General features: G+C 40.5%; 1 protein-coding gene across 4 annotated transcripts in view; it reads left to right on the forward strand.

Moving 5' to 3' along the window:
- Positions 1 to 22,949, forward strand: part of LOC124413111 (probable JmjC domain-containing histone demethylation protein 2C) — a 223,803-nt gene that overhangs the window by 58,217 nt on the left and 142,637 nt on the right. For all 4 annotated transcript variants that reach the window (XM_046893479.1, XM_046893481.1, XM_046893480.1 and 1 more), the window contains 5 exons: positions 8,074 to 8,337; positions 10,892 to 11,005; positions 18,283 to 18,477; positions 20,890 to 20,974; positions 21,413 to 21,501. In XM_046893479.1, the coding sequence (XP_046749435.1) occupies positions 8,074 to 8,337; positions 10,892 to 11,005; positions 18,283 to 18,477; positions 20,890 to 20,974; positions 21,413 to 21,501 (747 nt within the window). The remainder of the gene's footprint in view (positions 1 to 8,073; positions 8,338 to 10,891; positions 11,006 to 18,282; positions 18,478 to 20,889; positions 20,975 to 21,412; positions 21,502 to 22,949) is intronic.

Raw genomic sequence — 22,949 nt, forward strand, 5'->3', positions numbered from 1 at the left:
TGCGTCTACTTGCACATCGAATATCCGTTATAGGCTGATGTCAGTAACGTTATTGTGACGATTAACACTTTCGAAAGAACCGTTGTTGAACAGAACGTATTCATATTACTTTAAAAACTTGACTATTTCAAAGTTACTATAAACTTGAAAGAAAAATCGTAATTTTTTCGTTACATTGACGCTACTAACTTCAGCATCGTGAATATTTTGTTATCTTTTTGTGTCATACTTTCTTGTCCTCTTTCTATTTCGTTATGTTTCTTCACCGGTGCATTCAACACTGCAACGTTGCTGCATAAAGGTACATTATTCGCTCGCTTCGGCCAGTTTCTCCACTTCGAGGGTCAGTCTTTGGGTCAAGTTACAAAACGAGCCTAAATTAATGCGTACTATATAATATATACATACGTGTATCTACGTCAGGGAATTATTACACCCATCTCGTTGTACATAGTCGGCCTATTTTTTCACACCACGTTCTTATTTGCATAAACAAGCTTCATAAACACGTCACCGAGGTTCAACCGAGTCGCACAAGGAACATTAATTTGGTGTCCCCCTCTGATTACGTCGAGACTCGTGTATGTTGTAAAAAATTGAAAAACAAGAGGCACGTATTTTTTTTTAACTGCTGAAAAACGGTTCAGAGGGGTGAAAACGACCCCGAAAGATGGACATCCAACGAAGTGATTTCTCGATGCGTTTCATGGATTTGAATGAAACTAACGCTGAAGTTTTCCTATTCGTTAAAAATACGTTTCACTGTTGGTTGAAGAAATCACTTCGTTAAGTTCTCGTCTTTGGGGATTGTTTTCACCCCTTCAAACCGTTTTCCCACAGATAAAAAAAAAATACGTGTCTCTTTAATTTTCAATGGTCTACGAAATGCACGAGTCTCAACGAAATCAGAGGGGGACAACAAACTGATGTTCCTTGTCAGTGATCATCACAAGTCTAAACCCCCCCTCCTCCACCTCTCTCCTCAAATCAATTTCAGTAATAAAATTTTTTCGACACTTGATTATATTTTCCAAGCTCCTCAGGTTTAATATTATAACATTAATCGTGACGCGTCTGTGAGTTGTTGTTGTTGTTGTTGTAATTATCTTGTTTTTTTTTTTTTTGTAAAGATCATTTTCTTCTTCATTTTCTGAAATTAAATTTCGATAAAAATTTAAAAAGTAAATAATGTGTGATAAAAATTCACAAAACCATGGAAAATATCGTCCGGGATAAAAATTTCGGACATACTTGTCAAGTTATATTATAACTATGTCTGCAGTTTTTGCGATTCTCGGTGGCACCTGCAGTTAGTGTAGATATACGTTCAAACGGCTGGTTCGTCCACCTGCCCAGTCACAGGTGCGTAAAGTGCGTGCAGGGCAAAGTCCTGTCCTCACGGAATACACGTAGTCCGTCATTTGCGGCGAGAAGTCTGCGTATGCCGAGCTCCGTGCTCTGTGCTCTGTGCTCTGTGCTCTGTGCTCACGACGCCTCATGAACGAACCTTAAACGCCTGTCGCGTATATAGTCCAATACACAACCAACCAGCATGCAGCCGTCGACGCTACGCGACGCGACGACGTGTGACAAGGTCAGCAAGTGGCCTCCAACTTCCGGTGACTCTCCCTCCCTCCTCTCGCTCTCTCTCTCTCTCTCTCTCTCTCTCTCTCTCTCTCACTCACTCTCTCTAGAAGGAGGGGAAACGCGTTCTCGTTCAGACGTCACGGAGAGATGAACCAACCAACCAACGCAACGCCACGATGCACCTCGACAATCACATGCACACATGACGCATTACAGGTGGGCACAGGGTGTGCGAGACGATTGCAGGTGGTTAGAAAAATCAGGTGCATTAGCACCTCCCCCCCCGCCCCCCTGAGGATCTTTGGATCGAGCGATTTTATTTGACAGATGGACAGTTTTTTTTTTGTTTTTTTTTTTTTGGTTGTTTTATGGTGATTTGAAAAAAAATTATTTATCTGTTAGATATCAGTTGTTGTTAGCCTCTAATCAAGATTCGATAGCAGATGTTGACAGATTCAAGTGCAAATTGTGAATTTTCGAAAATCTGCATCATGTACGTTTTAAATCGAGCAAATAATCAAAGCCCGATGGATGAAACTACTTGTCAGAAGTTGAATATTTTGGGACAAATTAGAAATATCTCTAGAAGTTTGATCAAAGCCTATGATCCCGAGGAACAGTGTATATATATATATATATATATATATATAATTATATACACTGTTAGAAAAATTAAACTAAACATAATGTCCCAGCAGGTCCACTTTATGTTTGTGTTATTTGTTAGATTTCAACAAATTATTGTATTTATAACATTTAAATTGTCATATCAACATTTAATTGGTTCCTTGTACTTTTTTCTTCACTTAGTGATCCATTAAAAAATGGTTAAAATGAACCCAAAAATTTTAGTGGACATTCCGGGATATTTTTTTTCTAACCGTGTACATATAATATATATATATATACATACCTATTATGCATCCCTCAATCGGCTGTCTCGTGTATTTGGTCCATACTATAATTGTTATTATTATTGTACCTGGCAGCGTTATAATCGTTAGAATAATTCGCGTAACTTCTGTCCTTGGAGTAGACGACGACGCTGTGTAATTATATGATTGAAAAATCTTTCGTCCTTGGGAGATTGCAGAAGATTGGCATTCCTTGCCTGTTAATTCCGCGATTCGCGTCACAATGTACACCATTACCTGCTGCTATGCAGTCGTCGACGGTATCTTCTTGCATTATCGCACTTTATGAGTACATAATGTACTTATATACGTGTTGTTTGTTGCTCGTCGTAAATCTGCGTTTACTGCACGAGCTTATAGTTGCGCTCTGTTATTAACTGTATATATATATATCCTATATATATTCCCTTGTGTCTTCCAGCTGCATTCAGTCCAGTCACTAGCGTCGTGACTCGCGCAAATTCCGCAATATTATATACCTGCGCGGAAAAAGCTCGTTACACGACATTACTGATTCCATGTTCAAGCATTACCTACTCGCTCATACATATATTGCGATCCATGCGAAACTCAATTTTTCTTTTAGATCCTTCGCATCCGGCACCCTTATATTTTATACGCATATATATATCATCTTGACTATCAATATTTTCGTACGCATTATACACAGATTAGATATTTTTCTATTACATTGATTATCTGACAAAATTTGGTGCAACAATTGCAATAAGATATTCATCAAAGAACCTTATGTAACGTTTAACTTATGAGAAAGTTTTTACAGGTGTTGAACAAGCGATCGGTCAAACGTAATGTAAAAAAAGGGAGGCGGGGGGGATAAAGAAGGCGGCAGAAAGTGATCGATCACGGTAAACCTGCGAACAATTGTGCAAAACCTTAAACTCATTGTTCCCTGCAACTGACGATGAGTGTAAAAAAAAAACCGCATCAGCCTTTGCGTCGAGCTGAGACCGCGTCTCGATTTATCAGGAATGTTGCACGATTCTTAGTTCCCTGCCAAAATTATCTCTTCTCGAATGAAATTTTTTCGTCTTCTTTCTTATTCTCGTTACCTCCCATCTCGTTATGTGCAACGTGACTTGTGTCGCAACGTATGCAGTACACATATATGTAATATAAGAGAGGTAGGTGCGCTCGCTGCATGGAATAACGTAGACTGTATATATATATATATATATATAATGTATGTAAGCTCATTCAACGCCCAGCGTTTCAGAAAGAGGGTTTTGAACTCACAAGCCGAGCTGCTTGCATTCACTCGAAACACTGCACAGTACTCGGCCTATTTCAGCAGCAGCAGCAGCAGCAGCAGCTGTAGGAGGAGGAGGAGAAAAGAAGTTCTAGATTCACGGATTCTGCGTGCACGCAGAGCTCGGCGATGCTGTTGCTAACTGAGAAAAAGCTCGGAGCTTTGCGGAGGTTCGCGAAAGCTTAAAAAAGTGGTAAAAATAAATATGAAAAACTGATTTTCTTGCCAAGTGCGACCTGGCTTCGGCTTCTATACCCGAGGCTGCGTACCAACCTACAGCTTCTGAACTAAGGCTACATGCCGTCGTCATTTTCAGAGGAGAAAAAACCAGGAAATGAGAACGGGAGAAGAAAAGAGCCGGAGGCATCCGTTCGCGCCGTGTGCTGCAATAATATTAACGGAAAACAAAACGTATACCTTCACCGAGAGGAGACGCTATGGTGCATGCCACGTATATAGCTGGATACAGTCTAGGCTAGCCGTTGTTCTAGCTCGGATTATATTCTACGGATTCGACAACGTTGGACCAGCTGGAAAAGCTTTGTAGTCTCGCATGAACCTGCAACGCTTACTAGTTTTATATTTTTTATTACACGTATCTTATTTTTCACATTCGAATCCCCGGAGGGATGATCATCTTTGAAACGAGTCTTTTCGATCTCGCACTTCTGCAGTTTTCTTTTTATATTAACATACATGTATGTGCAAAAAAAAAAAAAAAAAGGAAAAAGAAAGAATGAAGAAAATATACTTTTCTCATTGTATATTTTCAGCAGCGTGCATATTTTGAGAGACAACAGATGACGCTATCTATTAGACGTCATTTATTCATCTGCGGGTTGTGGAGAGTATATATGATGATATTGGCTATGTAGGTACGAGGATGAAGTTAGTAACTTTATCGTAATCAAGGATTGGGGAAAAAATCGCTACTTTCTTAATTTTACAACGATTTTTAAGGAACTTTAATTTCGAAATATCAGTGTAATTTGTTTCATTACGGTGTACTGAATTTCTAACGTAACGTTGCTAACTTCAACATGATGGCTAAGTACCTACAACAAGTCGCGTCATCTTATATCGCTCATTTTTGAGCTCTTAGGAAATATTATTCAAAATTTTCGCTATTCACATTCGCTTCATAATACACATTTTGAAAATTATTCGCCATTCGCAGAAAATCCACGAACGATGTTCACGTCTCGTTAAGCTGGTAGTTCCGACGATGGATTAATGGCTAATTATTCTAACCGTGTCGTTACACGTGTAGAAACACGATTCTGTTGTTGCCATTTACTGTTAGAAAACACATGGGAACTGGTCACGTTCCAGTGCCAATTCTTCGCTGTTGTTGTACACTTTGATGCATTTCTCAGCTGCGTATATACGTCGTTTCGAACTTCTGGTGCTCGGCTTTTGAGGCTTAAGTTTCCCCATCGAGATTCATTTCACCAAATTCAAGCCGGATTTGCTTATTTTCATTTGCTTCCTTGCCCCAATAGCCGTGGATATAATATACATATATATATATATATGCCGATACAAGTATATACGTATACGTATGCGTGCATAAACCGTGAAAGAGGAAGACGTTCGACTGTTTATAATGCTGAATTTTTATAGCCATAGATTCCGTAAACGTGAACCATCTGTCGACTATTTCCGATTGGTCAAGGCCGCCGTCACGAGTTTTGTATGGAATACACTATACCTACACTGCAAGCTATAACCGTCGACGACGTGTCTTCTTCGCTTCCACGGATTTCCCGCGCGATTTTCACGCATAAGTAACTCTGCACTGCGTCATCGCGTATCGTCATATGTTGTGTGTGTAATTTACACGTTGGAACGTACAGTATCAACTTTCAATTGACAGGCTTCAACCTCGATGGTCTTCTTTAGATAACCACAAAACATTGCGACGGGGTCATATTTAATATTTCCAGAAAAATTGTCGAAGAGGCAATCACGTGGGTGACGTGGAAAGATTTTAAATCACTTCTATTACACCAGTAAACACGAATTTCGAGTCTGGATTCAAGATACGAAGTTTTGATCTCTTCCACGTAATTATTAATAAAAGAAAACATAGTTTTATTGTAGACGAAGTTTCTTTTTTATTTTAACGTGCTGATACCTGCCGCTCCTGTTTGTAGTTATCAACGAACAACTTCCGGACTTATTTATCAACGTAAAAAAAACAAAAGCAAACTTTATAAGTTATGAATGAAGGTGAAGATTTTGAAAATCATTTTTTTTGTTGTTGATCCGGGTTATCGATGTTCAACAAATTTATGATACATTTCATTGGTTTCGGATCAGTGAAATGAAAATGAAGGAGGTTGACAATTTTTGGAAGTGATTTGGAATCTTTTGACGCAATTGATGAACCATGGAATATGCAAATCCTCATTTGCGATGCTAGTGTATTTTCCTTTAAAATATCCAAACAGGTACCCAAACCTCAAGGGTGTGTTTAAGTTTCTGAAATCGTATTTATTCCGTGCAGCATTCGAGTTATGTAGCAAAATTAAATTGACTGTGAAAAAAAAAAAAAAAGAAACTGGAGCATCAATCACCGGAGAAAGGCACGGAACTGTGTATATAGTTACATTCGAAATTCCTTATCCCATCAGTAACACGTCGCACCTGTTCCCTCGCGAAGAAGAAGAGTGACAAAAGATGAACCTTTGGAATTTTCAGCTCATGCAGCGACGCTGAGGATAAAGAGAACGGACCTGCACACATTAGAGTTCAACATCCTCTTTAAGCTCTGACTATAGCTAAAAACGGGTCGTGACACCCCTCCGGTGACGGTAAGAGAGACTGTGGGTGAGAGCCGGTCGCCAGACAAGGAAGTTGAAAAGTTTCATCCCGGTTGGGGCGCTGCCGTAGCTGATGGCGTTGCTTGGAATAACCAGGAGAAGTAGGAGAAACGGGTGACCTGGTGGGGAAGGACACTCAAGGGGGTCGAGGGGAGGAGGCGGAGGTGGAGGAGGAACTACGTTCACTCTCCCGCGTCTCGCTGCTGCTGCTGATTGTGAGGAGGAGGTTTGAGGCAGGTCGCGGAATTGTCGTCCGCAGGGAAGATGGCCGCCATCCGTTGCCACGGCAACCATGAGGGCGGCCTCCGCCGTCCAGGAGGCGGCGCCGCCGCCGAGATCATCGTCGGCCATTCTGGTACCGGGCTCCGATAGCAGCCGCCATCTATCCACAGGGCTCTGAACTGAGGAAACACTTTCGTTTGGTTGCGGAATCCACCGCCACACGTCCATGTTGCACGTCAGACTCGTTTAATGGCTGGGTCGATTCCGATTCTATTATTGTTAGTATCTTTATGGAGGACGCTCCTCCCTGACTTTAGGACCTTAAAAAAAGTTATGGAAACATTGGAACTGCTTTCAGCAAAAGTCGACGGAAATATCAAATCGCTGGTTTTATCTACAAGTATTTTTATGGAATGCGGACTCTTCGTCTGAAGCATCTCAAATTTCCCTCGTGATTGGGGTTCGGGCTTCACATCCTAGCTAGCTTTGGTGGTCAGGGACCAGTTACGATCAAAACCAGATCTGGTCCTGTCTTATTGCCGATGGTATTGGGGTCGTTGGATATCGAATTGAACGCTGTTCTTCACGTGGACAGACCGAGGTCCACCTGTTACCACGAGTCTTGTCTAATCTAGTCCCCCTTTTCACCTCCTGGAATTCATGAATCAACCTTTTTTGCCGTGTGGTCCAAACACTCGTTTACCTTGCTGTGTAGAAATCGACACCCACGCGAAAAAGCAGTTACACAGCGATATCCAGACTTTTGCACACTTGTGCAAATGGTCTTCTGTTTTCACCTCGCAATCTTTGCTTCCATTGGTATAGGTATTCGTTAACGCAAACAAATTTCAACCCACTCGTCATTCTTCGACTGGAAGTCAGGGTCGATTTTCTGCTTCATTTCTTCGTTTTCTCATTCTTTTCGTCGCTACATTTTTCAATCCATTGTTTTTCGTTATTATTTTCATGTCATTCCCGAATGATCGTGCGTCCCTTTCGTCACAGATTGGTTTCTACATGCATCAGTGAACCGAGACGTGCAGACGTGACGGGATTTTGTCACGCGCGTGGTCCACTGGAATTACGTGTGACACTCACGTTATACCCTTGATACAGAAATACAATTCCACAGTATAAAGTCCACTTTGTTTTTGTTGCCTTGCACAAACTCTGTCTTCGTACTTCATTATTCTTTTTTATTTTTAGAAAATTTAAAAAATAAATAACATCAAAAATTTTACAAATCTGCTTCCAGGTTCTCGTGGAATACGACGACGTCGAGTGGCAACGAAGAGAGTGGCTCTCTCCTTACCGGGATGCTGTCTTCTCCTTTTTTCTCGTCGAGAAGGCCCTTTGCTGGGCAGACCGACCCGACCCTCGTCACCCAGGTCTTGTCATCAACCATCCGAACCACGGGCCAAACAACAACCATCATCATCCTCCTCACAGGGTGAACGGGAAACCACTGAGAAGCACCACCACACCAGTCAGTGCCTGCAGCGTGGCTTGGCCTGCACTTGTAAGTTACACGTTACATCAAAACCACCACCAGCATTCCAGATCCACAATAGTTATACTTGTGGATCGCTTAGCTAGTCTAACTCCAGATACCGTCGTCTACCTAATACCTTCTATCGTCAGATCTGAAACTTGATAACTCTATAGATATTCTCCAACTTATCATTGTTGCAAATGAAGCAAATGTGGGGATCTGCATCGCAGAGTGCAGCTGACGACAGTGCAGTCGCCTAATTTGCGGTTTGTTTGTCAACTTTTGTTGGAATTAATTAATAAACAAGACACGGGTGTCCTGTTATACGATATTATAGTTCGGTCGAGCGCTGTATGTAACCTGTAGTCTGTACACATATATATATAGTACAGTTTACAAACTCGCTTTGATATGTACTATTCACCGTGAGATCGTGCTTCAACGTGTAGAGATCGGAGCTACAGACGCTTCGCCTCAGAGCTCCAAGTTCTAATTGTAATTAACGTCATTAGCCGGCTTCTAATTACTGCTAGTCGACCGTCCCGCTCAATTAGAGAACATTCAACTCTAAGGACACTGCGGGGAATGGAATGGAACGGTTCTAAGGGACGATACGTGCTGTTTGAAATACGTGCAGGATATATTCGTGAACCATTCGCATCGACAACTGCTGCAGGCAATCGCGTTCAATTACACAAATGCAGTATACTGATAGCATATTATATGCATTTATACCGATTTTTCATTGCGATAAAACTAGAACGCGTGCAATTATTATTATTACTATTACTATTATTCGTGTACAATTGTACTACCATATATGCATACGTCGTAGCAATTTTTCAAGGTCACTTTTCGGGTCACGTACCGTCGGTTTTGCGGTCGAGCCGCGATCATTCAAAACCGCAAACCTGACGATGATACCTGTTCTTTATAATGTAGAGAATGTCGACGACTGGATTCTGACTCGCGGTATGACCTTGTTTCTCTAAATCGTTCACTGCAATGCGATAGATATCGGTAATTCTAGTTTCAAAACCAAAAAAGAAAAAAAGAAGAGGGAAAAATAAACCGCAAATTGGCTTCTGAATTTTTGTCGAACCGCGTATCACGTTCGTGTTTATCGCTCGAGGTTAATCGAGGAGGATATATTTTTTGATTCTTATTGCAATATCATTTTTCATTGATACGTTATATATATGGGAGGTGAATTCGAGGGAAAAAAAAAAAATTAAACTATTATGCTTGACAATTATTTAGATCGAGCTTACTGTTTTATCAATTAAACAGTTTAACGCAAATATTTCTGTACATTGCGGACTCTGAAGAAACTTGTTTTGGAAATAATACAAAAAAGAACGAAGTCAGATATTTGGTTGTAGACAACAACGAAATAATAAAACAGAATGATGTCACTCGCTTTCTCATACGACTACGTATAATACAAGACAGCTTTGTAACATCCTGTATTCGTGAGTCGGCCGTGGCGCAGACGGTAAAACGGCCGACTGGTATTCTGGGTAGCGAGAGTTCAAACCTCTCCCGGGACACGATATGGCGGCAGGTAGAGTAAAAGAAAAAAAACCGAAGAAATCAACGTGAAATTCACATTTTACGATGAAAATTCTTTCCAATCTGCGATTTCCGTTTAACGAATTCAATATCCGGAAGTCGCGTATAGAGAAGAGAAAAGCTCTCGCGACGTTACGATGGAAGAATTATTCTCGCGAGAAGGGAAACTTCTTCAGGCATACCGTAAATAATTTCTCGAAATGTATCGAAGCACCCAAGAAATGTCCACAGCCTTGCGATAACATTCGCCTGGGTGTTCCTAACAGGTGCTAGAATAAAATGGTCGCTTGGCGTTCTCAACCATCGTATGTCAATCGATGGAAGGGGGTATAGCGACCGCACAAAAAAATCACATATCATCATCACACGTGACACGTGTGTCAACTGATTCGGAGTTGCACACGAGAGAAAGGTGGAGGAGGACGGACAGCCTAGGTTCGAATAGCGGTGGCTTTTGTAACCGGTTTCGGATATAATATATAAAACAAAAAAAAAATTGGAAGTAGAAGAAAAAGAAAACAAAAACTAGTAACTTTTTTATGGAATTAATGTTATGCGCAGACGCGATGCGGTTAAGAAGATTCTCAGAAGTATGAGGAAAAGAATTAATTTAAGAAAATAAACAAGCTGTATGTCGTGTGTACGTTAAAAAGCACTCATTGAATTGCTTACAACCATACCAATGTCAAGATTGAATTTATAATTAGTATTGCCGATTGCCAGCGAATTTTTGGTTACGAGACAAGTATTATCAATAGATCAAAATATGTATAGAAATTGAATGGTAATAAAGGTGTCTAGATCATTAATCGTACTGAGATAAGATCTCAGGTTCGTTCGGGATGAGTCATGAAAGCGAAAATTCAACGATAATATCGCCGATTGATGAGCGCGATAACTTGACACTTTATTCGACTATGTAGGTGTTCCTTATAATTAAACATGGCTGAACGGTCAGCCTCGATTCAACGATAATAATCGTCGCGAACTTTTCTTCTCTTTTTTGCAGACCTTTTATCCGTTGGTTGCACGGGCTGACTTACCCGATGACACGATGCCGATTGAATTCATGCAGGACCTCCGCCTGGACTTCGTTGATTACTCGAAGCTCAAGCCCTTCACGGTAAGTAGGATTTAACAGGGTGTCCAGTATTTATGGAAACTATGGAAACAGGGAATTCTCAAGGGATTTAACATCCCCTGGACAAAAAAAAACTGAAAATCTCAAAGAATTTCATGTCGTATCTGGAATATACTAATTTTTATCCTAGGTTCATAAAAATTTAGCCATCTGGTGAGAAAAAAAAAAAAATTTCTTTCAACTGTTAGGCAATGGTCATGAACCGAGCTCTGATTTTTTTAAAATTTCTTACAAATTCGCTTTACAATGTGCTGTGCTCTATTCAAATACAGAAATAGGATAAATAATGATTTTTGTCTGGAAAATCTGAAATTCTCAGGGAATTACGTTTTCACAACAACTGAACACCGTAGATAAAATTTATGCTAGGGTAGGTTTTACATCGAGGAGGGTGTTAAGGACGCACTTTGTGTAACCGATGTAAATATTTTACCGATAAAGCAATTTTACACCCTGCGTCTCACACCAACACGACGATAAGACGAGACACTTGGATCGATCGTGCTCGCGTATGTTATATGGTACACCTTCGTTTTTGCACGCCTGTATCGCAGACTTTGTGTACCTGTCCAATCATCACAACCGACTAACGTGCGAACTGCAGGAACCTTTGTTATCAACATTTACATATATGCATAAAAGGCCCCCATAAAATACTCTCTAAGCTACTGCTGCTACAATAAGCATAAACTTTTGCTTTACGACCGCTTGAGTTCATTGTTCATGCTTATGCATCCCAGAATGTTCTCTTAGCGAACCATCGATCTGCAGTCTCGTAACGTCATTTTCTATGTGATAGTTTCTATTTCACTTTATTTGAGTTATTCGAGAAAAAGTCACCAAATTAAGTTTTGAAGAAGAGAATAATAATAATAATAAGAAGAAGAAGAAGAAGAAGAAGAAGAAAAGAGTAAACTTTTTATTATTTACTATTTGGACGACTCATGTACGGTCTGGAAAGTATGTAAGGAATTGTATCCTTACCTACTCAAAATCGCACAAGTTTCGTGGCGACGGAATTCTATGGACAAAGATATCGAGACTGTTCATTCATGACCGTGAGAGATTTGAGACGCGAAAAGTATGGAAATCAGTACGGGTCTAAGTTCTTCGTTTCATTATGTCAGTGATTTACCGCGTGAAAGGAAAAATCTGCATGAACGACGATTGTGGAATATAAGCTGGTGAGCAGCAGCTGTGCCCCGAGGGCAGTCAACGGAGTCGGTGTAAACGAGACTAGATTGCTTGCGGTGAGAAAACCGGTTCATGGCCTCCGTCGTGGGTATTACGGCTTCAATTTCAACGACAATGAATAACTCAGTTCTGTAAAATAAAAAAAAAAGAACTAAAAAAAAAAAAAAAAAAGAAAAAAAAAGATCGGAACGAAAGAAAAATAGAACTGCTGGTGAAATGGCGCGATGAGAGTGTGGGCGAGAGATTCTCTCTTCATCTCACTTCCTCTCTCTTTTTTTCTTCACCGTTGTCCGCCTTGTGTATCGCCAAACAAACGACGAAGCCTGAGCTTAATTTTCCGCTATCGGGAATGAGGAAATCGTAAAAGTCAAAGCGCTCGCGCCGTGAACGGAAGAGCAGTAACCGGAGCGGAAGGGCGGATGGTAGAAGGAGATGAGAAGGCTCGGTCCACGGATGATGAGGGAACGACGAAGAGGAGCCGGAAGGACTTACTATATAGACACGGGAACGCCCCGGGAGGTGGAAAACGCCGTCCGCCCTGGATTGTTCCCAAGTAATTAAACCGGACCAACTTTTGCCGTTAAAAGTTCGCGCCGCAAAAGCCTGCCGACCCCCTTCCACTACCCATTATACTCGATTTCTGCACCCCACGCTCGGGGCTCGGCTTCTTGTTCGGTTATACTTGCCTATGTTGGTACGTATGATTTATAGAAACGAACGAATTGAGGCCTCTGCTATTTTTATGAAAAGTATCAGCAGTGAATTATTATAACAATTTTTGTTGAAAATCCTTTCGAAGGAACCGGAGGAATGTATCTGGGAAATAACTCATTCAAGATATCAAGTATGTGGTATTTATAAAGGGTACCAAGAAGTTTTATTTGAAACGAATCTAAGTCATCGGTGTATCATTAGGGCGGCGCAAAAAAACCGACTATTTTTTTTTTTTGAGTCTCGTGTGACAAAATGTTAGTTTTTGATGTTTTAAGAGCCCACTCCAAAGGACAGCTCACAAAAAAATTTCAAGAGGTCGCTCCAAATTTTTTAAAATGTCAAAAATCGTCAAAAAATTAAATAAAAAAATTATATTTTCAGTATTTTGTTTGTTTTTTAATTCGTGTTGTGGTGTATTGTTATCGATTCTTTCTTACTAAATTGGAGAAAAAAAATTTATGAAATTTTAATATGAATATTAAAAGGTCGCTCGAAAAGATCTAAAGAAATGCGCCAAAAAATTGAAAAAAAATTATGAGTGACCTTTCAAAATTCAAATTTTGAACTGAAACTTTCCGAACCTAATTTTTTTTTTTTTTGTCTATAAAATTATACCCTTAACGAGAAAAAAAATCGATTTCTGACGATTTCTGACGTTTTAAAAAATGTGGATTGACCTCTTAAAATTTTTTTTTGAACTGTCTTTTGGAATGGGCTCTTAAAACATAAAAAACTAACATTTTGTCACACGAGACTCGAAAAAAAAAAAAAAATAGTCGTTTTTTTGCGCCACCCTAGTGTATCATGAAAGTGATTACACCACTCCGGTGTAACAGCGCTTTTGGTATTTTGCTGGGAGAAAATAACGCCAGGTGGAGTTTATGCAGCGACTAGTAGTGGTTAATGTTAATACTGAGGATGATCGTCGTCGCGTCACGGTTACGGTGTCATTAAAACAATTACCCACTGCCCTGTGATTTGTAATTCGAGGTGCAGCAATAATCGGCTTGTGACTGTGAATAGGCCGCGCGGTTAGTATACGAGAGCGGAATAATTTCATTGAATTTAATTGCGGAAATGACGCGGCAGCTCGTATCCTCAATTGGCTCGACGTGCACTTTCTACTCCACGAGGTGCTGCCTCCGTACCTCGGAATCGTTCCCCTCGGCTGCAGCAACGACGTCGTCGCTGCATCTTCTTCTTCGTTGCCTTTAAGGAACGCGGCGGTCTTCGGGTTTCACGATCGACCACCGACGGTCCGACCGCTTTACAGATTCTATTTCCTACTCCGTGTCGGTCTGCAGGAACCGTGCCAAATAATTTTTCAACCGAGGGGAATTCTTGCCAATGAAACAAGAGCAAAACTGTTACCAGCAGTATCCAACCCACTCTGATGCTGATGCTGGATTGAAAGGGAAAAACCGAGTTCAGGGTCGGCGCGTTTGACCTCATGGTACAATTGCACGGTTCTTCTTTTGCTAGGTGCAGTTCGCAAGACGTTTTTCTAACTCATCTCTCATCGTCGGACTAAGACTTGTTGACTTGGCGGGAAATTCAATTTTCTTTACGACATCTCGGAGAATCTCCTATATACATATATCGCGTACTTGGAGGTGGCGATGAATAAATTATACCTTAAAGGTACCGAGGAATTTTTCGTGTATAAATTTTCTTCTCGAGATCTTTTTTTCATTCGCGTCAGAACGCGATTGAATTATCAACTACTTTAGGTTAACTCGAACGTGTCTCACTTGGTGTTGGATTTATTTATATCGCTCTCTGTTGGTGTGGAACATTCATATCCACTTTTATGAGGAAGGAAATCGCATCGTGAAAGAGGGTAGGTTGAGTGAAGAGGAAAAAAGGAAACGGGAGTGGATATAATACAAGAATTGAACCAAGTGGAGAGAGAGAGAGAGAGAGAGAGAGAGAAGTTGGAGGTACGACAGCGGAATCTCTTTGAAAATTTAATTTCCATCCGATATTTATGCCACATCTGGTGATTCTACTGTGAAGGCAGACTTATTCCTTCCTCGAGCTCTTCAGATTATTCTCGTGATTGTACTTGTCACAGGTTTCTTGCAGCTTTTTTTCTAGCCCCGAAAGTATGTTGAAGCATCAGGCATCAGGCAGGTCAATCATCGTAACCTCCAAGCGGATAGAGTAATTTACCGGAAAAATAACCCCATGTAGGTAATTATACGAGGTAGTTTTTCCTCCCACGTAGTCCACGTGGCTCCCTAAGGTTGGCTTCCATGGTTTGACCGCGATTCGGCTGTGCTATTTTCGTCCCTCTTATACGGTAGACATTTTCCATGACAATCTCTATCGAGAGAGGGAGAGAGGCACGTGGTGAGCTCTCACAATGCCTCAATTAACCTTCTGAACTATTCTTCGACGTTCGAAACGCCTACGAGCAATACGAACACGAAGACGACGACGGTGTCTGATTGGAACAGATTGTTCGAGTGTTTCGTAACGTGAATAAGAGCGACGGAGGAAAAAAAATCAAGCGAAGATGATGATGATGATGATGATGATGATGGTCGTGGTGATATGGTGGATGTGAAATAGGCCGAACAGAAACGTGAAATTCGGTGAAGATGCCAAATGGACCGAGTCATGGTCGCGGAATAAGAAATTTTTGATGTTTTCTTGTCAGCTGCGCTTACGACTAGAGACATTATATACGCTTTAACGCGAGAAACGAGTTACACAAGATGTTTTAGCGGTGACTGCGCAACGTTTCAATAGATCCTTCGCACGACAGCTTGGTTTGACTTTCTAGAATCTGGACTATTCGTGACATTTACCCATACCGTGATCGTAAAAGTGAAATATGAAAAATCTGATAGTAAAACCGACCGCGCTTTTTCTTATATACATATATATAGGTATCATATATATATATAAATCTATATTCCAGCAAACGCAGCACAGCTGAAAGTTCCTCAAATTGATCCTGCACTCCAGAGTCAGCAAATGCGCATGCCGATGAGTAGAAATAAAAAGGCTGACCGACCGGATCAACCGGTATATTAACCCCTCCTGATATTCATCTCATGAAAGCTGTGACAGGTTTCATCACTTTTATCACTAAATCAAATGCTTCACGGAATAGCTGCTGCCACGTGTTCGTTACCTATACAATCATCTAATTTCACCTTCGTCCGATTATACTCATAAGTATAATCGATTTTTCCTACGATCATCAATCAGACGGTGATTATTATTGATCAATAAATAACGTTGAATGAAAAAAAAAATGGCTAAACGGTAAACGGATATCAATATTATATCTGTTACTTTCTTCTTCTATTTTATCATTCTCAAACGGTATCAACTTTTCATTGCACAAGACTATTCAATTCCAATTATCTCTGGTCGTCCGACTCTCGCCATGCGGATTAAAAACTACCGAATCACCGAGTTACTATTCGATGTAGCACGGTTTGTCGTAAACCGCGAAAACTAGTTAGCGTCAAACTCTCTGCTAAACTTTGAAACTGCGGTAATACGGGATTTACGAAATTTCCTTCCCCAACGGCGAGGGTGGGTGGGAGGGGGGGGGGGAGCAGTTGGTACCAGACGGGAATAAGTTCTCCTTAGTTAGCACCTGTCTCAACCTACCCTACGCGTTCAGATTATACATGGCACCCTCGTTATTCTTTTCAAAGTCATCCGCAGGCCAAGGAACACTTATTAACAATGAATGAAATTTTCTCTACGCATAAAGATAATTTTTATTCTGCAATTACCGGTTTAAAACACGTGAATATAGATAAATTTATAAACTCCTTCCGAAGCGGTTTCAGCGAGTTACTTACTTTATTCAATTAATCAGTTTGAGTCTGTGGACCGTGGCAATAGCCTGGTTACAACAACTGTCAGTTACACAGTGCAACCGGTAACAATCAACGGCGTTCGCGTTTCTTCCTGCACTGCTCTGGCACACTGCAGTCGCGATTAAAGATACTGTGCCAATTACTTTCTCTTTCTCATGGTTCTTACTGCGGTTCTCTTTTTAAACCGCTATCGCGAGCCTTGCAAGACGGATTCCTGACGGGTTAAAAAATTCTCGTCCATCTTTCTGCCTCTGATTAACTACCTCCACATCTTATGATATTATATGATATAAGAAAAAAACATTCATCGAGGTCTACGTTTACTATAGCTAGCTGTACAGGAATGGGTTACGATACAATATCGTTGGTATTCACGTGTGTGGCAAACACACATGTTGCTTGTTACTCGTCCACCTCCTCGTTTTAGGTACTGAATGTATTAATGAATAAGCAGTTTCATGGATCTATGGAACTCTGGTCGCCTATCGATGCGTTTACGTCTAAACCGTCCGTCTGTCATTTACATGCCTTGACGATTACTCTGACGAAGCAGACCCTCGCCGTGGGGCCTGGAGGTGATAATTTTCATGCCGTGGAAATAAAAACCGCGATCAGCACGTTACGCTGCGCTGAGCTGAGCTAAGCTGAGCTGAGCTGAGCTGAGCTGAGCTGAGCTGAGCCACTCTGGGGAATTAGAGATCTCTCGACGATGACGGTTTGTTATGAAATTCTGCAATATCCAGGGAACGCCTTCTCGTAGAAACGGAAAACTTGTTTTTCAAGCATTCTTCAATTGTATAAAAAAAGCAGACGAGGTCTGCGTGTGTGTTAAATATTAAAGAAAAATTTATAACTCGTAAATTGAGAGGTGAAACTGCAGATTATTTTGCGTGGGAAAATGCTTCGAATGCAAATTTTAACCCAGTTACCTTCCCCGTCATGTTTCAACGGCGAGGATTCCATTTGGCTTTGATTTCTACACGCCGATCGATCTCTGTAAACTCAAGGAGTAATGATAGCTTATGTTTTTCGATGTTTTTACTTTAACCTTTAAAAAATCTATAAACCACGGTGATAAAACAGCAGCAATTTATTATTAAAGAAGGTATTTTATATACCTACATATATATATATTTTTTACCGTTGCGAGCAGTCTACCGTTTGCTGAATCAAGCTGATGTGTATAATCCTACACTTGATCAAAAGTCTTCGGAACTCGTTTAAAATAATTATTTAAAATCACGCATCGGTATGAAATAATTCAATACGAAAGTAAACATAAATTCTGGAAACATATGAATTTATTATAAACTTGCGAAGTTGTCGACTGGAAAGTTCGCTTTCACTTCCGTTAGACATCGCAAAAAGAAAAGGATACAAGAAAGATAGAAAAAAATAAAAAATAAAAACAAAAATTAAAATAAAAAAGCAGGTCACAGAGTGCTGTCCGATGATTTAATTATTGAAAATCTTTTATTTTATTTCTCTCTTTACACCAATTCACAGCCGGACTGGGAACTCGGAAAAAGTTCACCAACTTGGGCCAGCGCGGTTAAAAGATGGGCGGAGATGCAAAATGGGCAGAGAATCCTTCTGACGACACCAAGCGTCCTGGTCGGATTTCGGGTGGAGGTTTACCGTGCCGAGGGTACGACGCAGTGGTACACAGCCGTCATCGTCGGCTACAACGAGGCCACCAAGGTGCGTATAGTATCGTCAAATTAGGAGGAAGAAAAATAATCACAATCATAATAAGGATGGCAAAAGTTCACCGATTTTAATTCAACACCAAAAAACCTCTTCTTTTTCTTCCTCCTCAGCATGTTTAGGTAAATGTGTATAGTATATACCTATGTACGTGTATTGTATATATGTATATGTACAAGGTCCCGCAGGATGACTCGGGATCGGAGGCCAGATATCGTGCAACAACTCTGAAACTTGCAGGGGGCTGCTTGCTAACACCCAACACAGTTATTTTAAACTTTAAATTTATTTGGCCAAGGCTGCGAACTCTTTTCCTCCCCTAGTCGCTCTCTTTTTCCTTTCTTCTTCTTCTTCTTCTTCTTCTTCTTCTTCTTTCTTTCCGATTTTTCTTCTCTCGCGCTTCTTACCCCACTTCTTTCCTCGTTATATAGGTACACCAAGTTCTTTCAAAGTTGCGCAGTTTCTCTGCCTTTTTTTCTACCCTCGTCCTCCCCCCTTTCCGTCTTGATCATCCCCCCTAGGTAACCGTACTCCTATTCCAGTTTTCCTGCCGCCGCCAAAGTTCTCTCTCTCTTATACCCGCGCTGTTCAACCGAGTTTCTTCCAACCCTCACCGAGGGCTGCTATACGAGAGGATGGGTGATTCATCGACGCTCGTCTAGATCCTATATAATACCAGTCAAGGTGCAAACCTTTGCGGGAACACTTTTTCTTCCCCTTGCCCTGAATCTCTTGCGGTCGTAATTTTCCACGCCTCTCCCACCACGCCAAACTCCTTCCGCTATTCTTTATTCTCCGTATCTTGGCAGACTTTTATTTTATGTTTCTTCTTACTCGTTCGTAAGTCACTTATACAGTTACGCGATACACGTGGAATGTTGGTGTATGCGAGACGCGTTACTTGAACGTTACGCGGAAGTGTTAGAAAATAAGTGGGTGTAGTAGGTAATAGTTGAAGAATCATTACAAGGTTAGAAAATAAAGCAAATCACCTCTAAGCATAAAATAATTGCATCCTGCTCGTGACAAATCGCCCGCTTTGCGGTAAATTTGCGACCGCTGGATAATTCTTCGGGTATATATATATATACATATATATATGTATATTAGGGTGGCGCAAAAAAACCGACTATTTTTTTTTTTTTTTTTAGCCTCGTGCGACGAAATGTTAGTTTTTGATGTTTTAAGAGCCCAGTTCAAAGGACAGCTTAAAAAAAAAAAATTTAAGAGGTTGCTTCAAATTTTTTAAAATGTCAAAAATCGTCAAAAAATTTAATTAAAAAAATTGTATTTTCAGTATTTTGTTCGATTTTTAATTCATGTCGTGGTGTATTGTTATCGATTCTTTCTTACTAAATTAAAGAAGAAAAATTTATGAAATTTTAATATGAATATTAAAAAGTCGCTCGAAAAGATCTAAAAAAATGCACGAAAAAAATGAAAAAAAAAATTATGAACGACCTTTCGGAATTCAAATTTTGAACTGAAACTTCCGGAAGCTTATTTTTTTTTTTGTCTATAAAATTATACCGTAACGAGAAATTTAAAAAAAAAAAAAAACGATTTTTGACGATTTCTGACGTTTTAAAAAATGTGGAGTGACCTCTTAAAAATTTTTTTTTGATCTGTCCTTTGGAGTGGGTTCCTAAAACATCAAAAACTAACATTTTGTCACACGAGATTAGAAAAAAAAAAATAGTCGTTTTTTTTGCGCCACCCTAATGTATATACGATGAAATCATTAGCGCCGATAATACACAGCGTGAAAATTTAATATCCACCTACTAATATCCTATTATAGGTATACCCTGCATATCCATTGTTACCCACCCACGGACGTTTCGAAAAACTAGCATAGAACTAGGCTCCATTTCTGTTCTATTCTGTTTTCATTGATGCTGCACGGAGCGACAGCTTTCGTAATTCAAACTCTACGAACTACGAAGTTCACGTAATTGTAACCATGTAATTATCAACGGCCCGCATCAAACTCGGGTGTAATTTGTTATCCGATGTATTATATCTATACCTACATAATGCTGTATGCATAAGGCATCAGACAATTTTACGCTCTATATTCTAATTCACCGATCTATTCAATTGACCGAACAAACATTCAGTTGACTTTTTATAGAGCCTCAATTGCGATCGTGCACACAATGTGCGTTTATAGTTGGTACAGTTTTATTTCGGGCTGCTTGTTAATAATTAATGCTTTAACATTTACTCGGGCGCTTCTTCGTGTCTGAACCACGAGAATCAGTGTACATTCAATGATCCAAAGCCTCGGGTGATCTGAAAGCAATTTTATAATAGTGAAAAAAAAAAAACATACTTATATATAAATAATTTATTCCATCGAATCGGCGACACTTGTGTAATAATGTGTTCTTAAAATTATTGCAGGATCTCACAGTAACGGACGATACAGTCCTCGAAGATCACAACGAGGATCCAAGTTTGGTGCAGATGCGTTTGATCGGTGACGGAGGTGAGTTGATCGTTTACTATTATCTTCCGTAATTTGCGAAAGGACAAAAACCAAAGTGGGGGAAAGTTTTCGATTCTTGTCAGTTAGGGGAAGTCTTTCCTTCCCTTTCCGCGCGAAGTTGTTTACTCTTGGTAGTCGAGTTTTATCGATCTGTTGTTGTTTGTTCCACGCGAGGACGTGAAACTCGTCGCGAAAGGAAAGAATAATAGAAAAAAAAAAAAAAATTACTCGAAAAAGAATTATACGTAGGTACGTCGTCGTCGACGAAAGATTAGACGATAGCAGTTTTTATTTAACCGAAAAGTTTCCCTCGTCAAGTTCGCTTGTACGAAATTTTTCCCCTGTTTGTTTGTTTGTTTTTTTTTTTCGCCTTTTGTTTTCGTTTCCTTGTGTTCTTCCTCAACTTTTATACACGTATTTTTTTTTCTCTCATTCCAGTCGTTGAAAGCATCATGAGAGGCGAAGTCGTCGGTATGACGCCACGGAGATCGAGATCGTCGACGGCTCTGACGCACGCTCTCGTAATGGTGAGTAGAGACAACGCGATCTTCCAAATCTCTTTTTTATCTGCCATTGAAAACTGCAAAGATTTAGGATGTAAAAAAAGAAAGAAAGAAAGAAAGAAAAGAAAGAGAAAAAGAAAATAACCAAAACAACTCGGCCGTATCGCCACGATCAATCGAACACACACCCCTTGATCGACGCCTGGAATTTTCACGACTATCGACATCCGAGCGGAGTGAACGTTTCCCTTTAAACGGGGTAATCAATAGAGTAGGTCGGCTCCCGGGGGTCGAAGTGGAAGTGGAAGTGGAAGCGTCGGGGGTGGAGGTGGAGGTGGAGCCGGAGCTTGTGGGGGAGAAAAGCGGAGGCGAACTTCGAGAGGGTTTAGCTCGCTTTTCCGAGGGCTTGCCGAGGCTCGCCGAGGGTCGGCGCCTCTCAAATTCTCGGGGTGGGGGTGGGGGTGGGGATCAGACCACGAATAGCGTCTGTTGCTACCTTGAAGAGATTCGCGATGCCGGCTCGTCGACTTCCACTTCCCCCCTTGTCCTCGTCCTCGTCCTCATTCTCGTTCTCGTTCTCGTCCTCTTCAGGACCAAGCGCGTTTCCTCCCCTTCCTCTCGCCCCACTTTACCCTCCCTCTTTATATCTTTCCCGGAAATAATAAGGCGACGCTCATTTTCCCCCAGCCTGTGTATATTAATATTTAAAGAGGTCAACCGTGTACCGATAGCTTATATTATTACACGCATTTGCATATTTCGGAGAGAGAGAGAGAGAGAGAGAGAGAGTTTTACTTTATTCTCTGCATCTTTGATATACGTATAGGTATACTGTAATAATATACCAGCTTGTTAATTTTGCCAGTTGCGTTTACCCAAATCTTCCAAACTTATACGAATCGCTACGAATTCTTGCGTGTTCTTTTCAGCATTTTTACATACTCGTTTGATGTAACGAGGCGGGTTTTTTAAGCGAGCATGAGGCAAGCTGCGGTTACGATTTAAAGATGAAAATTATTTTACGTTTAATACCGTTTTGCAAACGTTTCACCATCGTGATATTTCTACCGTTTACCTAAATATTCCTCAATTTTCAAACTCTCGATATCGAATTAACGTGGGATGCTGATAAATTTTGTAGAATTTATTAGAATTGACGGGAATGAGGGTGGGTTTCTTGTTTCTTGTTTACGTCAGTTTTAATTGGCCGATTAGAATTCTTGATTGCAATTTCATTGTCAAATTCCTCTCGCTTTGACGATATATTATCTTTGCCACTATTCGTACTGCTGCCATGCTGCTACAAGGAGACACCACTTTGAGCAAAAGTGTATCGCGTCGCCGAATAAAAGTAAGAATGAAAAGAACCGTTGGGCGGGATAAGGCGGAATAAAAGCGAAGAAGGGAAAAGAGAGAAAGGAAGATATGTATCCGTCACTTGTTAGTGAAAAGGAATGAAGGTGGTACCTTTG

Source organism: Diprion similis, chromosome 12 (assembly GCF_021155765.1).
Source record: "Diprion similis isolate iyDipSimi1 chromosome 12, iyDipSimi1.1, whole genome shotgun sequence".
Lineage (NCBI taxonomy): Eukaryota > Metazoa > Arthropoda > Insecta > Hymenoptera > Diprionidae > Diprion > Diprion similis.